General features: G+C 42.7%; 6 protein-coding genes across 7 annotated transcripts; 4 read left to right on the forward strand and 2 right to left on the reverse strand.

Moving 5' to 3' along the window:
* Nucleotides 1-1,899: 1,899 nt before the first annotated feature.
* RB195_002967 (uncharacterized protein) lies at nt 1,900-4,357 on the forward strand (the record flags this gene model as incomplete). Of its 2 annotated transcripts, none has more annotated exons than XM_064200445.1 (3): nt 1,900-2,125; nt 2,182-3,896; nt 3,944-4,357. In XM_064200445.1, the coding sequence occupies 3 exons, from the start codon at nt 1,900-1,902 to the stop codon at nt 4,355-4,357; spliced, it is 2,355 nt and encodes a 784-aa protein (XP_064056325.1). The 2 variants fall into 2 exon arrangements, with proteins under 2 accessions (XP_064056325.1, XP_064056326.1); XM_064200444.1 differs by having other exon boundaries at nt 1,900-2,009; nt 2,159-3,896; nt 4,022-4,357.
* Nucleotides 4,358-4,793: 436 nt separating this feature from the next.
* RB195_002968 (uncharacterized protein) lies at nt 4,794-5,045 on the forward strand (the record flags this gene model as incomplete). Its single annotated transcript, XM_064200446.1, has 1 exon — nt 4,794-5,045. One exon carries the CDS (start codon nt 4,794-4,796, stop codon nt 5,043-5,045), a length of 252 nt encoding a protein of 83 aa, XP_064056327.1.
* Nucleotides 5,046-6,782: 1,737 nt separating this feature from the next.
* RB195_002969 (uncharacterized protein) lies at nt 6,783-7,726 on the reverse strand (the record flags this gene model as incomplete). Its single annotated transcript, XM_064200447.1, has 4 exons — nt 6,783-7,121; nt 7,190-7,342; nt 7,431-7,513; nt 7,606-7,726. The coding sequence occupies 4 exons, from the start codon at nt 7,724-7,726 to the stop codon at nt 6,783-6,785; spliced, it is 696 nt and encodes a 231-aa protein (XP_064056328.1).
* Nucleotides 7,167-7,569, forward strand: RB195_002970 (uncharacterized protein; the record flags this gene model as incomplete). Its single annotated transcript, XM_064200448.1, has 2 exons — nt 7,167-7,304; nt 7,405-7,569. 2 exons carry the CDS (start codon nt 7,167-7,169, stop codon nt 7,567-7,569), a joined length of 303 nt encoding a protein of 100 aa, XP_064056329.1.
* On the forward strand, nt 7,631-8,782 carry RB195_002971 (uncharacterized protein; the record flags this gene model as incomplete). Its single annotated transcript, XM_064200449.1, has 4 exons — nt 7,631-7,803; nt 7,908-7,938; nt 7,994-8,021; nt 8,487-8,782. The coding sequence occupies 4 exons, from the start codon at nt 7,631-7,633 to the stop codon at nt 8,780-8,782; spliced, it is 528 nt and encodes a 175-aa protein (XP_064056330.1).
* On the reverse strand, nt 8,069-8,443 carry RB195_002972 (uncharacterized protein; the record flags this gene model as incomplete). The annotated part of the gene is made up of 1 exon (XM_064200450.1): nt 8,069-8,443. The coding sequence occupies one exon, from the start codon at nt 8,441-8,443 to the stop codon at nt 8,069-8,071; it is 375 nt and encodes a 124-aa protein (XP_064056331.1).
* Nucleotides 8,783-17,570: the final 8,788 nt, after the last annotated feature.

Genomic DNA, 17,570 nt, shown 5'->3' on the forward strand with positions numbered 1-17,570 from the left:
TAAAGTTTTTTAAACAATCCCAATTTAGTGCTCCGAGGCTGGCAGAAAAGCAGAAAGGTCAGGCTTATGAAGGTTTCATCTAAAGAACTCGTATCCACAATAACACTAAACATAGCATGTCGTGGTTCCACGATACGAGAGCCTTCAAATAAATATAACAATACAACTGTAGTTTGTCAGAAAATGGGTAATTTTCTAATTTTTCAGCATTTCTTGAATACATTAAGTAGAAAAATGTTTGTTCCTGACTAGATTTCCTGTTCGGACACTCTGTATTTCTTGGTAACTTACGGTTGTCTTCAGAGTCATAACATACACAAACAATTACGAACCATTAACTGTATCATGTTTCTGTCAGAATCTAACGACCCATTAGTCTTATTGTTCGAGCTTTTTCTCAAAACTTTCCACAAGGCCTGCTCTTTCAGGTTGATCGATCATCGGCGTCTGTGACTCACTTGGCCTAATCGGTGGGCTGATGTCATCGCCTGACGCGATCACCAGCATCTTCGCCGAGGTGTGCCGTCCTTGAACATAGCTCTGCCCAACCTTATCGATTTTCTACGAGAGCGTGCATGGAATCAATCCGCTATTCGATGTCCGCGATAAATATAATATTTACTGCGACATCAAATCAGCTTCTTTTTTTTTGATTTTCTGGATCAATATCTCGATGTATAAAGCTTCCGACTAAACCTAAAGTGGACTGGGAGCGAGCAATTATCTCTCGCTTATCCCCACAGTAAAGCCCATTGTGAAAGTCAGACAATTGCTTATTGAACCAATTTTAACAGCTGATTATATGCATCGTAACCTAGTGCACGTTATCGTCAGAGCTGCAAATTTCGATCAGGATTGAAAAGTTTGTGTAGAAAAGGCACAGGACGCGAAAGTCAATGCACGATTTTTACTGCTTTTATACCCAAAACATTACTCAAACATTAGCTAAACTCAAAGTGTCAGTTGAACAAGACCAGTTTTGTTGCTGTATTTAAAATATGAGTATATATGACCACTAGTTTGAAAATGGAGCTTTATTGAATCTTGGATGAACCTTCGTTTTCTCCGGAACACTGATAATGATTCATCTTCAAATGTTACGCTGAATTTGATTACTATCCTGGCAATCCTTTCATACAGCTGAAGAAAAGTCAGGAACCGCCATAAATAAAACATGTAAGTAATATATTTTAACCTTCTCACGGCTTAGCCACCCCTTTTTTCCCTCTAAATCCACACCCCTATGCCAATCTTACTGAATAAAACCTTTTCTTAGGTTTAATGCATAGGCTTGAGAGTGTCCACTATTTTCCAAATTTACGTTTTTTTGTAGTTCTGCCCTTAGTTCCAGTAAGGTAAGTTCTGGACAATCCAACTTGTGCCATAGACAGGCTCAGAGCACTTGCACAAGACACAGTACAGTCGCAATTGGAAAAAGGATTACAGTGCTGTAAAAGTGAATGTTAAAAATAAATGTGCCCTGTCAACTAACTGCAGTATTTCTTTGATAAAATGAATGGGTGTGCAAAGCTGAGGAGTGTTGCGAAATTTCAAGGGGACTGTAAAGAAGCTCTTACAGACTTTTTCAGCGGTCTTATTGGCTCGACTTAGAAAGAGACGGTGTCAAAAACCCTGATTTCGTCCTTTTGACACTCCACTTTAGTGTTCTGAAAACGCATAAGTTAACAACGTGAAAAAATTATGCTAAGATATTCAACATTTCGAACGATTTAATTTATTTTTAATTTCAATGAGCATTTTTCACTGGGGATCCACTTCCACGGATCTCCCTCATTGGAGGGATCACATCCGGCTAGTCGCGAGGCTAAGTGGCGCGTCCCCAGGTGGCGGATAGGGGGCTAACCGCGTACTAAAAGCGACCTTGTACCTGTCCAGCAGATGGATATGGAGGATGGGCTCTCTGCTTCTGCTGTGCCAGAGTCGGCTCATAATACTACCGTATCCAGCACGTCGGTCCGGCCAAAAGCCTGCAATCAAGTGACTAGAAGGTGCAAGGGAGGCAGTTTGGAGTCGCCTCCAACAAATAAACTCCACATGTCCACACCGGGAGAACGAAAGTTCTCCCAGAAACTCATGGGACTAGAGGCTTGCAACCTGCCCATGGGTTTTAAAATTTTTATGCAAAACACAGTAATAGAAAAGAGTCTCCTGATTCCGGAGGAAAGCCTGGTACGGTAGCGCCAGGTAGGACGGGGTTGCAGGAGTCATGTAGGCTACCAAAACGGAAAAGGACTAGGGTGGCGATCTGTACTTATAACGCACGTACGCTTGCATCGGAAGCGGCCATCGAAGATCTGATGATGCAAGCCAAGAAGATCAAGTACTACGTCATCGGACTGACCGAGACAAGACGACGTCACCCTCTCAACGCCGTATATGAAACTGGAGAAGAACTGTTCTTAGGAACATGCGACAGTAGAGGTGTTGGTGGAGTTGGCGTCCTCGTCAACACGAGTATGGCAAAGAACATCGACTCTTTTGAACAACTTACGACCCGAATCGGACGTCTGCGGATGAGAAGATGTGGCCCAATGCCAGCTTTGACTATCTTCGTCGCTTACGCTCCAACATCAAGCTACGAAGAAGAAGAAGTCGAAGCTTTCTATATGGACCTGGAGAAGTTCTACCAAGAAGATCATGCCTTCTACAAGGTCATAATTGGCGATTTCAACGCTAAGGTTGGCCCAAGAAGAACGCCGGAGGAACTTCACATCGGGACCCACGGCCTACAATGGAATGACCAGGGAGAGAGGCTCTCCGAGTTCATCATGACGACTAAGACCATCCATGGGAACTCGCAATTCCAGAAGCCCTCCTCTTTACGCTGGACGTGGGAGTCACTCGGTGGAGGGTACCGTAATGAAATAGACCACATCATCGTCAATAAAAGGTTCTGCCTGACGGACGTCGGTGTTGTACCAAAGTTCTATACGGGATCGGACCATCGCCTCCTCCGAGGAAGATTTTCCTTCACAAAGAGAGCAGAGAAAGCCGCCAAGTTCAGAGAGAGAAATCCCAGCACTACCATCAACTGGGATCTCTTCGCTACGCTAGCCGGCTTTTGGGAAGATTCCGCAATGGACAACATCGACGAGGAATATGACCGGCTTGTTGAACACCTTCACGACTGCGCGAAGAAGGCTGAGAGTTTTAAAACCACCAAGAGGCGCCTGTCTCTTCAAACTCTTGAGCTGGTACGCCAGCGTGGAGCAGCACGAGCCGCAGGGAACCAAGAACTCACATCCGAAAGAGGAGCAGAAGTGCTGGCTGAAGCTGCAAAGGCGGGGAAAATTATCGGCTATGCCCGAGACTTCGCCAGTCGCAAGACAAGGATGATTGCTCTCCGGAACCCGAAGGGAACAACCATTGCATCGAGAAGGGGGATGGAAAAAATCATCTACGACTTCTACTCTGATCTCTTCGACAGCCATGTCCACTTGCCTCCTCACCATCTGAGGGAAGATGGACAAGTCATTCCAGAGGTACTCCCGTCCGAAATACGACATGCTATCATGTCGGTAAGAAATCGTACGGCACCCGGTCCCGACAGAATAAGACCAGAACACCTGAAGAGCCTTCCGCCAGTACTCATCGACACCCTGGCGAGGTTCTTTACACGTTACCTGTCGGAATGGAAGGTTCTTAAACATTGGAACACCATCAAGACCGTGTTGTTGTATGAAAGAGGAGATCCACATGACATCGGCAACTATCGCCCAATCTGCCTACTGTCTGTCATCTACAAGCTCTTTACAAGAGTAATCCTTAATAGGATTGAAAAAGTCTTGGATGAAGGACAGCCATGCGAGCAAGCAGGGTTTCGAAAAGGATTCAGCACGATTGACCACATTCACACTGTTTCGAAACTCATCGAGGTATCACGAGAGTACAAGATGCCGCTGTGTCTCACCTTATCTCGAAGAAGGCCTTCGACTCAGTTGAGACGGAAGCGGTCATGGAAGCGTTGCACAACCAATGCGTCCCTACTCAGTGCATAAAGGTACTTCGAGAATTGTACAGTAACTTTACGACCAGAATTTCGCCATTCTACAAGAACATCATCATTGACGTGAAGAGGGGGGTCCGACAAGGTGATACAATTTCACCCAAAATATTCACAGCCACCCTCGAGAACGGAATGCGAAAGTTGGAATGGGACGACATGGGAGTGAAGGTTGATGGTCGGCAGCTACACCATTTGCGCTTTGCTGATGACATCGTACTGGTAACACCTAGCATCAGCCAAGCAGAACGAATGCTGACCGAATTCGACGAAACATGTGGATGCATCGGTCTTCAGCTGAATCTACAAAAGACGATGTTCATGCGTAACTGATGGGTCTCGGATGCCCCATTCACATTCAACGGAACCAACATATCCGAATGTAAAAGTTACGTTTATCTGGGTCGGGAACTGAACATGATGAACGACCTGACCCCCGAGCTGGGCAGGAGAAGACGAGCGGCTTAGGGAGCGTACAAGAGCATCGAGGATGTAGTGAAGAAGAGCAAGAGCACCCGGCTCCATGTTCACCTTTTCAACACAACCGTACTTCCTGCTTTGACCTATGCTTCGGAAACCTGGGCATTTCGCAAGCAGGAAGAAAGCGCGGTGAGCGTCATTGAACGCGCAGTTGAGAGAATGATACTAGAGTATCCCACTTCCGCAAATAAGGGTCGGAATTCGAAGTTCTCTCCTACGTCGGTGATCAAAGATTAGAGACGCCGTCGCGTTTCCCAATGAAAGTAAAATGAGGTGCGCCGGACACGTGATGCGCTTTAATGACAACCGTTGGACCAGAGCCGTAAGCGACTGGGTTCCCCGCGATATGAAGCGCACTACAGGAAGACCGCCGACCCAATGGTCAGATTTCTTCACGAAGTCCTTCAAAGAAAAATATGATGCTCTTCATGTCCCACGCGAAAGGAGGAACCACTGGGCTACTCTGGCACACGATCGGGACAAATGGAAGAATTACTGGCGCCCGCTCGACCAGTTCGAAGATCAACGGGAGCCAAGGTGATCAAGATGAAGGTGATGCTTTTAGAAGAAACCTTTATCAACTTGTCGTTTCGGCTTTTTCGCGATTTTCAAAGCCTTAAATAGAGAATGTGTGGACAATCTAACGTTTGTCTCGTCAAGTGCCTTGGTCACATTTTCAATAACCGTTCGAGGTAGTAAAAACGGAAGCCATATACATTGAAATTGAAACTAGTTTTGCGTAGTGTTCCACCGGATATGTGCCCGCCGATAGCATGCCGTTGCCACTGCTTAGTGTACCAACGAATGAGTATTGTTGTGTAAGATGTACGCCAGCGGGGAAATCTATGATTTCCACGAACACATTATCATATAGTTGTAGGTCACAATGCGGTACAGGTGGCAAACACTCATTTGCTATCGACAAGGATTCAGTATTTTATTATTGTTATTATTTATTTTATTTATTTTTTATTTTTCATTGAATAGTTCTTTGTATGAATAGAGTCCTATCAAATCACTGCAACGTTTTTCTTGCAGTTTCTTGACGCGACAACTCAGGTTCTTCAACTCTGCTCATGTACCAGATCGCCCGCAACCGGTGGTAATCGTTTGTCCATTGTTAGCTCTCTCAATTCTGCGAAATAATTTCCAGATCAACTGAAAATATTGCAGTTCAGTCTTTCCTTGTTAAGTGTTATTATGTGAGCCTTACAATGGAGTATGTTCCCATTTGGGTAATACGTAAATGTATCACCTGTAGAGCTATCATATGTAGAGCTTGTAGTGTTCTACTCTTTTTCACATTGGTAAAAAGTAAGGTCACATTACATGGAGGATACTATCAATTCCCCTTACTTGTGAAGGTGTCAGTGGTGCTGTTCAACGCAGTATTATTCATACGTAATTGCAAGATGACATCTTGGTAAATGTCCCTAATGAACATGAAAAGCCAGCTTGTTAGGAAAACATAGTGCGTCTGTGAAAAAGTGCTATTGGTTATCAATTGACACGTAATGCAACTTATAAAGAAGAAACCTATAGGAATCTTGAGTTGAGGATTGAGGAACATATGGCGTGGAAGCACATAACACCATTTGAAAGGCACAGATAACCCACAACAGAAACACTTATGATGTAAAACGCGTAATACCGAGTCACGAAACAGAAATGTCACCAAGGAAAGCGTTAGAGGCGTTTAGGCTTTTTTGAAAGGAACCTTTCAATGAATATTAGGATTGCCAATAACGAATGAGCTCTTGCCATTTGCACGGCTCTGTGACTCATGACTCCCTGATATTGTTTGTGTGAATCAATTCTCTATCTTCGCTGGTGGTAATAAACGGCAGTACCCATTCGTTAGCACACTGAGCGGCGACAGCTGCGTGTCACCAGTAACAGGACATCCGGCGGAAGATAACGGAGAGTAATTTCAAATATATGTCGTTCGTTTTCACTATCTTGAACGATTACCGGAAAACGATTACAGGTTAGCAGAGGTTTTGTTAAAAAAAAAAAACTCGTAGCGGCACTAACGGAAAAGAGACTGACGGAGTAATACCTTTCAGTGAAACCGTAGCATCCGCTAATAATACGATTTGCTTAAATTCACTACGCACTTAAGTCCATCTTTTATTTGCTCTACGAAAAGTATGGTCAACAGTTGTAGGATGGGAATTCCACCGTGTTATTTCGTAGAGCCAAACCTGTATTGGATACGTCGCATTCTTGTATGACCACCCTGCTGTTTCTATGTCGACATGTTCCGTTTTCTTCTCTTCTACTCCCCGATTTCTTCGACTTCAATGAAGGTTTTCGGCTGTAACGACAACCACAACAACTGGCGATCAGCGGAGTACAACGCGGACGGCTGAGGACGACGATTTTTGCTCAAGAGCTCCAGCCTCGGCTTCCGGCCCGGTCGAACTACTGATCGAGCTCCAGCCCCAACTCCAGGCCCAGTCAAATTGCTGGTGAAATCGGTTTCTGATACAATGACTCTAGGTGGTCCTCCAAGCTCGGTCGGACCGATAGTCAAGTTCCAAAGCAGCCCTGCCCTTTTTTGCTTGGCCGAATTGCTGAGTGGACACTCACTCGGGCTGGGCAGTGAGCCCGGGATCTGTTGTTACTGCGGTGGCGCCGTGCACTGAATAGCAACTCCAAGATGGAAGCTGAAATTCGGCGTACCATCTTTGAAAACCAAACCAAGGCGCAGCAGCAAATGTTCACCGAGTTGATGAAGCGTATGGAAAAGATGGCCTCTTCTTCGCAAACAGCCGTTCCAACACCACCGGTCGCCACGGTCGAATTCGTCACGTCGTTCTCTATCGACACGCTTTCCTGAGTTCGTGTAAGATCCAGACAATGATTTTACATTCGAGGTCTGATACAACCGCTACAAGGACGTCATCTCAAGGGACGGTGCTACCTTAGACGATGCAGCGAAAGCTCGACTAATCGTCTCCAAATTCGACGCCGTCACATATGCCCGTTTCACAAACCACATTCTTCCTAAAATAGCATGCGATGCTTCCTTAACGGACACGGTTCTTGCTCTGAAGGAGTAGGTTGGGAAAAAAGGAAGGAAGTTTCTGCGACTACACCTGATTGCTCAATCAGCACCATGCCATGGCCAAGTTCAACGGCGTCACACTTGAGCAGATGAAATACCTCGTATGGATATGTGGATTTGTCACCCCGCAGGATGCTGGTGTTCGTGCTCATGCCCTTTGTAAGATGGAGGACAACCCTCAAGCCACGCTAAAGGCTTACCGTCGAAGTTCAGCACTTTATCAACATTCGTCAGTATGCCGCACTCTTCGACCGATAGCCTTCAGAAAAGCAGGCTTCGACTGAGGTTTCGGAGCGAGTTTAGCCTTTGACTTGGTACAACATCCCAGTCCAGGAGCAAAGACTGCTCAAACCGTCTTCCTCAGGTGCGTTGCGAGAGAAGAATTCAATGTGCTAAGCGTCCTTGAAGAGATATTGCAGATGGAGCCTCCTGTCAAGCGACGAAACAGTGGGTCGTGTTCGGCGATCCAATCTAAGCCCAACAGCGACGGCGTGTCAGCTACATGACAAATACCATATCCCCGATAACCATAAATGATGAAGTTGCATTCGCAGCATCCCCGAACGTTGATAGGTTCTTTGTTGGCAGACTTCAGTGTCAGAAGGGATGATTGCAGCTTTGGTCGACCTGTGGCGGTGCAGTCTGCAGTGCTCAGACAATTTTACGTCTGCTCCAGTATCAAGTATGCGTACTTTCTTTCCATCAATCTGTACTCTACGGTAGATGCGATGTACAGCAACGTCAGCATGAGTCGAAGCAATGGTAACGCTGTTGTAAGATTTCCGCTTCTGTTTCAAATTCCGCTTCTTCTTCTCCGAGAAATTTTTGCGGAATCCTCGCTCTGTCCAGAGCGTCTGCAGTCGTAGCATCTTTTCATCACGAATTTGCAGTCTCTAAATCGAGTTCTTTCAGCACTACAAAAAGCTCATCCAGGCCAAACAAGGAAAACAAAAATGCTTGCAAGAAGCTTTGTCAATTGGCCCACGATGGATTCCGAAATCGAAAAACTTGTCAAGACCTGCCCAAGACGTGCATCCGTGGGAAAGGATCCGATTAAAGCCGAACTAGAGTCTACAACTAGAATTACAGTCATGGCCGAAACCATACTCGCCGTGGACTCGAGTCCATGCTGGTTTCGCTGGACCGATGGAAAGACGATACTATCTGTTTATCGTGGACATGAAAATTTCTACAGTTCGGTGAATTGAATTAGTAGAACGACACCAAAGCAAACAAACAAAGCAGAGAAGACTAGGGATTTGCATATCACAAACTATTTCAGCTGGAGCGGGTGTTACGTGTATGTTGTAGAAATTTCTTTATTTTGCTAACACAAACATTGATAGCGTCATGCCATTTGTACAGTATTCTCGAATTTTGAATTTACTGCGACTCATGGTTGAACAAATGCTTCTGGAAACTTTTTGGTGTTGTTTTCTTCCAAGCAGTAAAAAGATTCCTGAATATGTTTGCAAGCATTGCAGCAAAAACGGAAAACACCTCTTGCAAGTTCAAAACTCAGCTGAATCAGAGTAAGGCAAATTGATCGTACTGCTGGAACACGAACGGAACGATAAGCAACACTTCACACCACTCAAGGCTAGCAAGATCCATTTCACGCGCCTTCATTTCATCACTGTTTTAATGTAGAGAAATGCATCGAGTAAAGTGGTGGGCCCCTTCTAAAACATCCATACCCGAGAAATGTAATTTATGTTTTGCTATTTCGTTCTATTACTCACAAATCATGTTCCAAACTCGATTTACTCTGGAGAAATCTTGTTTGAAATTCTTGACCCTGGAAACCTCCAACTTTCATTCTCATCATAACAGGATGCGCATGCATACGGGTCCTATTATTAGCGATAATCTAGATAATCTGTTGATGTTGGTAGCTACCACACTAACTACCGTTAGTTGTTGTTGAGGCTACGGAGTATGAGGAAATAGGAGAGCTAGCATAGAGAGAGAATAGAGCAGCCGACTGATGTAGTGCCAAGTCGTTGAACTCTTTGCAACTGTTATTGGGCATTCATAACGAAACTGCTACACAAATAGGCGATATGGTTAATATCGAACCAACACGCAGACAATAACAACTTATAATTGCGGTGACTAATTGATCACTAATTGAATTGATCAATGAAAATTCATGCAGCTAATTTCTACAATAACGGTCTGTTGCGAAATCCCAACAGGTTATTTTTTGGGAGCTGAAGCTCTCGACACCTGAATAAACCACTTATTGTTGAAGCAGCTCAATGTTTTTCTCACCTGTTGTTTTCTTTTTTATACGCAGTTCTTCATTTACAATCAGGCGTAGAGTGATTGTAAAAGGAAAAGTTGTACACATTACGCAGCTCTTTCCTTCCGTCTGGAATGGAAAAGGTGAAAATTCTCTGCAGAGTGATGAAAATGTTTGGTACCAGAATCTCTATTTTCGTCAGAGGATGTGGGATAGAATGCAGGGCAATTTTTTCGTCCTCAAAACAACTCTAGTAACAATTAACACCGGTTAAACCGCACTCTTCTTATGATCTATTCACTCAACTTTCCAGATTTTTTTACGCACCTCTAACATCTATGGTTAATCACTTGCCCACAAACAAACAACCCTGCAAAAAAACTTAATTAGCGTCATCTCCGCTCATTCGACGCAAAAGCAGGGACTACGAAGAGTGTCCTATCATCAAGAGTGGCTTTCTTATCAAAAAAAGCCTAATGATAGAGATAATAACAGGAAATTTTCATGAATTTTATTAAGTGTTTAGGAATCGTGCTTTTATAATTTCTGAATACTTGATTCGAAGACTGCTTGCAAATTTCATTTGAGGTCGATTGAAAATAGGAAGTTACGCTAATTTCACAGCTGTTTGGAAAAACTTTATTTCTTACTTCAGTTTGTTTGCTGATAAATATTTAGTCATTTAGTACAAGTATTTAGTTAGTGTTTATTTAATATGAGAGCATCGGAGATGCGGTGATGAAGACCTTGGACACCGGTCTCTGCTCTTTAACACCGCCGTACTTTCTGCTTCGACCAATGGTTCAGAAACCTAGGCACCTCGCAAAAAGGAAGAAAATGCGGTTAGTGACAGTGAACGCTTAGTCGAAAGAGTGAGTGCTAGGAGTATTCTGTTTTACACAAACGTTAGCCAGGCTTCGAAGTTCCGATCCGTGAGATCGTGGGACCTCACCCATGAGCGTTTGGATTCCACCGATATAAAATGCACCGAGGGAAAACCGCCGACCCGATGGACAGAGTTCTTCACGAGTCGTCCGAAGAAAAATTGATGTTCTTCGTATCCCACGGAAAAGGGGAAAACACTGGGGAGCTCTCGCACGGGATCTTTCGCAAATAGAGGTGTTGCTGACCCCGGCTTGAGCAAATCCACGAACAACGAGTGTCAAGGTGATTACGGTGATTTGGTTAGTTTTTTAATTCACTTCGTTTGAAAGTGGAAGCCAAAGCTCTTTCATTTGTAATATTCTTCTCTTTGACGTGCCAGTTACATTATACGTTTAACGCCTCCTAGTTAAAACCTTCTTTTTCGCTCGAGTCGTTGAGCGTGTGCTTTTTGTAGATTAAAAGTACTCCTGCACTTTTCTTTGGAGAGAATGTGTAAAACTGCCAAACCTTCAATCCATGAAGCAAATAATGATCAGTCTTCAAAAAAAAAAAAAATCATTTGCCGTTATAACGCAATTGTGCATCGATGAAAAAAAGGAGTATGTTCAGCTGACAAAAATGCCTGAGCTGATTTATTCAAACTTTGCGAGGAGGTATATAACAGTGCAGAACATAGAAAAATTATTTTCAATTTTATTTTTGGTTTTAAATACTAAGAGTTTTCAGATTATCCTCAAGATGCTGACAATATTTCTTTACGCTGAACTCATATGGGGAACCATGGCGGCTATAACCGATCTAAATTGCACATATGGTGAAGGAGCAAATGCAAAGGTTCTTCTTTCCTATAAAGTGACCTATGAGTGGATTCCAATGCAATGTTGAGTTCCTCGAAACCATTTTGCTGAGCTGGTGGATGGTGGCTTAAAGGCATCACTCCACTAATCTGAGGGAGTACGGATTTCAGGTGGAGTATTCGTATACGGGATGGGAGACTATGGAGAGGGGGGTGATTCCGTCCATTTCTTCCTAATTGCCGTAAAAAACGGCCCGGAAGACACGGATTCAGGCGTTCTGGCGCACTATTTCCTGAGAGGGAGTTCGACTGGAGCGCGCCAGCCTTGTTCGGCGCCGCATCTCGGGCGGTTTTTTTACGGCAATCAGGAAGAAATGGACGGAATCACCCCCCTCTCCATAGTCTCCCATCCCGTATACGAATACTCCACCTGAAATCTGCACCACCTCAGATTCGTGGGGTGATGCCCTTAATTGGGGAGATCACAAAACACAGCTCCGTGAGAGTGGCGAACGTCCTCTCTAAGAGTATGTCATCGCAAGTGGTTGTCAACTCAAAGCCCGCAGTTCGCGGAATCGCAATACCAGCTTTCAGAATTAATGTGAAACCACAGATCGCAGCTGAAGATTTCCACTGCCGCTTCCATTTAATTGTTTTGAGCAGATATAAGCAAAAAACAAAAAAAGTTCGGTTGCTTCAAGCAGGTTGCATTGCACAACTGAAATGTTGAAGAACATTCTCCATGAAAATCTGAATGAAATCTGGCTTATTTAGTTTATGCCTGTTTTAATCTTACCAAACTGCTCAAAAACCTTCCAATTAATTTGTGGTACTTTTCAACAAGTCTTTCCCTCCGGGGCCAATAAATTGATATCAGACTTGTGCCTTTGTCTGCTAAGATAAAACACCGAGTTGATACATTGGCTGGCCTCCGCAGTCCGTTTAAGCTTGATCCGCGTTAGTAAACTTCGAACGATTTTGAATTGAACTGAAGACGTTCACTTATTCGTTCAATACTGTATGGTCGACTAAACTCAAGAGAATCGAAGAATGAACTTCAATCTGCAGAAGACATGAACAGTAACTACCGTTTACTTCTTCTATCAACTACTTCCATAGGTCCATTCTTACCCACATTAGTGTCAGTTTTTCCTGTAATGATTAATGTAATGTAATGTAATGTAATGCAATGTAATGTATTAGATTCAATTTCTCTAGAAAACAGATTAAACCACTCAAGCTTTTTCTATACTAGTTGTACTTTCAAGTTTGTCTGCAGAAATGGAGGAAGAATCCAGTGTAAGAATTTTTTTTTAGCAAGATTTGTTATCCGTGAAATGTGTCTTTTGTAAAATATAGAAAACTAAAAATATTCACCGTTATGTATTTTCAGAATTTTAAAGTACTTTCGTGATGTTGAAAATGAACATATTTAATTCCATTTTTGGGAAATTTCTATCTTTGATACAGTTTTTGCGATTGTTTTTATGTGCGCTGCAGAAACATGTTGAGGACAAACCTGACGTGAAGTGACAATACTGAGTGCTTGGAAATGCTCTCAAACTTTATTCGATTTCATCACATGCTATTTTGACGAAAAGATTACAGAAATTCAATTATAAAGCGAATAGGTTTTTCTGGACTTTTTTTTTCGTGGAAATACTATTGACTTATTCCTATTTTTTAAAAGTTTATTGTCGATGTGGAATTCTATATAGACAAAACTATCGCTCCAATTTATTAGTTTTCACTTTGCTCTAAAATTTCACCTATCTCAATGTATTGTTTTTTACCTACATAAGGTGCAGCTGTTGCACCTTATGTAGGTAAAAAACAATACATTGAGATAAATTTGTTGATTTCTTCCACTCATAATTAATTATCATCGAAAAGGTTAAAAATCAGGAGTTAAAGAGGCAGGTATTCCTTGATGAATTGATTTCAGTTTTCCGATTCTGCGGTCATTTGCCCAAATGTACTCCCTGATTCGGTGTGTAAGAACTTATATGGCGGAAACGCAGCAGAGGCCAATACCAACAATAATGACCGGGAGGCGAAGTGTTTTAAGGTACAAGCAACACCCAAATATTCCATCGATGTTTTCAGAATGTTTCGTGTTTATTGTGAAGTCATTTCGTTTTATGTCGGCCAAACCTTTTTTAACTGAGAAAAACAGCGTTGTTTCTTCACTAAGTGCAGTTCCTCGACACAAAAATTATGATAATCGTTTATATATGAAATCACTTGCAGTCAACTTCGAGCTATACCTTACACGGAAGTGAGCATATTTTTCTCAGTTTGAGATTTTCAGATAGTTGTGGAAGCGGTTTTTGAAATTTGTTTCCAACAGTATGGCAAATGCTTGCTTCTTTTTTTAGAATGGACAAAATAGGGATGAAACGTATGTGCAGGCGGCCGTAAGTACATGTCCACGTTGGTGTGGTTACTGCTGCCTCACTCCTGAGTACAACTGTCAGAACAAACAATGTGGGTTCTCCTATTTTTTTCTTCCCCTTCTAAAAATATACCTAGGTACTTCCACTTTATTTTTCTTCCTATGATTTCCTTTGCTCGAGAGATTTGATTGTCTACAACTACCTTCTCGTTCTTTCATTTCGGTAAACTATTGTATTGTCTGTCTGATCGAAAAAATTGTCACTCCCCAAAAATGAAATTGTTGCTTTCTGTATGAGACGTACTAGCTAAATGTCTGTGTTTCTTTATGTTCCATTACGAATCACTATGTTAAGACGAGGCCGGTGTGCGTAGTCGTTGCAGCCACACGGTCGAGGGTTCGGAACCTAGTGCAAACCAAGCTTTTCATCCCCCGGGTGGATGAATTGGTATCAGACTAGTCTGGGAGGATAAAAACACTGATTTCATCATCGGCTGGCTCCCGCAAGTCATTGCATAGGTCATTGCAATACGCGTTTTAAAAACCCCAACGATTACGAATTCCAGTAAAACGCATTGGCAACGGATCCCAAGTGGATTGATACGCCAGTGACTTTACTTTTATGTTAAAACGAAGATAAATATCTTCCAACTTGCGTGGAGTGTAAACGCTTCAATCAGCATTACTGTCATTGTTTGAACATCACATTTACAGATATTATAGATCAGTTCGAAATCTCATGTAAGAGAACCCCGCAGCATAGCAACCAACTATGAGCGGCAGCAGTAGGCGATGCGAGTAGCTGGTAGTTAATCTTGCATGTTCGATCGATCTTACAGTGTTTTGGCACTCTAGTACGATGAGTCCACGTAAAACCTTTTTTAAAAGCAGAACAGAACGAACTTCTGCAGAAGTGATTTCACATTCACTCATCCAATCTCTGCAGTCCCTCGCATCAGTTGTTCGGTGATCACTCGAGAAATGTGCACCGACAACGCCTGGAGGAATATCATTGAAGAAGATTGTCCAAATGTGTGTGGGTTCTGCAATAGAGGTGAGCGCGAACGACTTGATACTTGAGCTGCAGCAGTTGAACACATCGTAACAATGAAATTTAGGTGATTGCACTGATAAAGCACCAAATTGCGCTGTGGACATATCAATCTGTAGAAATATGTACATGCAAAATTTTGTAAAGGTAATATTTTGTTTTTATGTCAGCTAAATACTGCCTTTGACATATATCTTAAGCGAGTTACGCTCTTATATAGACTAGTATCGATTATTACTCATTTGCAGGAAAATTGTAAGAGGACTTGCGGTTACTGCTCTGATACAAGTGCGACTACAGGTTAGCATTATGATACTGTCTTCTAAAGGCAGATTTCAATTAGCAGTAAGAACTCGAACACTCTGTCTGTTTGTTCTACCTGTCTGTTAATTTGAGTTCTCGCAGCGGTGGGTAAGTATAACTCTGTCTGCCGGAAGAGGTCAAAAATAGAGCGGCTGTGTCGGTCTGCGTTGTTTTGTGAGGAATTTGTACTCGGGCATATTACTTAAGATAAACACAAACTACTTCCCTTAAATGTTGATTTGATTCCATTACATTTTGTTTCTTTGTTACCAATTTACGTAAATGAAGGTTTTCAGCATCCCCTTGTGGATCGGATCCAAAGTGAGTGTTCTCAGAGACATTTCTAATCCTCCAGAATATCCAAGGCAGGACCAATTATACAACCAAAATTTAGTTGTGCGAACTGGGTAAGAAATGGATTTTGCAAGAGCGTCTATTACACCCAAGAGCAGAAGAGGCAGTATTGTGGCAGCCTCTGCGGACTCTGCTGAAAAATGATCTATTCTGTTTCTACAACAATGGGAAGCTGACCAATTTCCATCATTTTATGTTTACCGCCTCGACATTAATAAATTTGTTGGAGCGTAAGATTATGTGCACGTAATAAAACAACAGAAAACATGCTGCTCTAGTTATCAGCAACGGCAGTGACTTGACTCCCTTGACTTAATCGGCCTGCTGATCCTATCGCTTAGCGAGAACACCCGCCTCTTCGCCGAGACGTGTCATCTTTGAGCACAGCTTTACTCAACCTTCTCGATCTCCAGGAAGAGCATGCACAGCATCAACTCATTCGTCGCTATCCCATATCCTGCAAATCCTTATATCTCGTATGAACTGGACACCCACGCTACGTACTCTCAAGTCCCCTTTCACCACCTCTGTCCAAAACTTCAGTTTCCAACCAGGTAATCTCTTACTACTTGAATCCGAGAGAGTCTTCAGAATACGTTGAAGAAAGAGGTTTCCTTACAATGGTGGTCTCCTCACAATGCGACCGAAAAAGCGGAGACACCAGCTACTTTCTACTAAAGTGTTAAACGAAAATGCTTCTCACTTGTCATTTGTACGCTATTTTTGCTTTCGCTTAACGTTCACCATTGTGGCGTTACCTAGACCAAAATAAACGAAACAGCTGTCTAAGTATCTTTTTTCCCTAATTCGTATTTCGCTATCACTATAGACAGTGCTACGGAAGTCTCCGATTCTTACGTCATGATAGAGCGGTTAACAAATAGGTAGACTCTCAGCTGGACTAAGTGAGCGATGATAGTCGACCATAAACACTTTGTGAAGGAATTGAGTTGTCTCACTGACAGAAAATCTACTGGAGCTGATGAGGACTGGAGAACATATTTCATTTTGCCGCTGTACTGTTTAAGTGAAGCATGGGGCTTTTGCGGATTCTTGTCCTCCTACACCTTCTCACACTCCTTCGCTCTTTACATCAACTCGTTATCGCGATCTTAACGAAGCTCTTTCTCGGACGATTCTTCTGATTGGGATCACTGTTGCTGCGGGTGGCACATGCACAATTATTTGTGGATGTTTTCTCCGCAGATGCAAAGGGAAATTTCTTCCGCAACATCAGAGTCGGGAGCGTTTGCTTGCAGCGTCCCGGATGCAACTTGTGAATGGATTTGCTTCTTCTTGTTTCGTGCTTCAACATGAACGGATACTTGTTAGCGGTGTTCCATTCTGCACTCACTCTTTTGGGTGATAAGAGCGATATGTGTGGTCTCATTTCAGAAACTCCCCACATATAAGGATTATAACAGATACATGTAGCAGAAAAAACACTAACATGCATATATTTTCACACATCCCATAATTTCGAATACTTCACCTCTTTTCTGTTCTTTATGAACTCGCGGCGCATAAATATGTGTTCGTCACAATGTTCTTAAACGAGTTCATGTTCGATCTTCAACTGTGACAACTATACGTACAATACAATAACCTGATGTCCGAAACTTGCAGTTATACCAGGTAATCTTCGTCTACATCTTCACAAGACATGGATTCTTTGAATGAAAGACTTAAATTGACATTGATCAGCGCTTATTGTTTTGTATAATTTTTAAACTCCTTTCTACTTCCTACAACAGTTTATTGCTTCATTTCTATCTATTATCTGCATCCAACACCATATTGTTCTGCAGAAAACCCTACATGGACGATTTCCTGATTAGTACAAGAAAGTCGCTCTATTCGTAAGTTCTCGCTGCATTATCTTTCATTGACTTATCGCTCTTCTTTCTGCCTCTCGCAGGGTCTTACGTCATACCACAGCGCTCGTTGAGTATTTATCAGTTGACTCA

The sequence above is a fragment of the Necator americanus genome, chromosome IV (genome assembly GCF_031761385.1).
Source record: "Necator americanus strain Aroian chromosome IV, whole genome shotgun sequence".
Taxonomy (NCBI): Eukaryota; Metazoa; Nematoda; class Chromadorea; order Rhabditida; family Ancylostomatidae; genus Necator; species Necator americanus.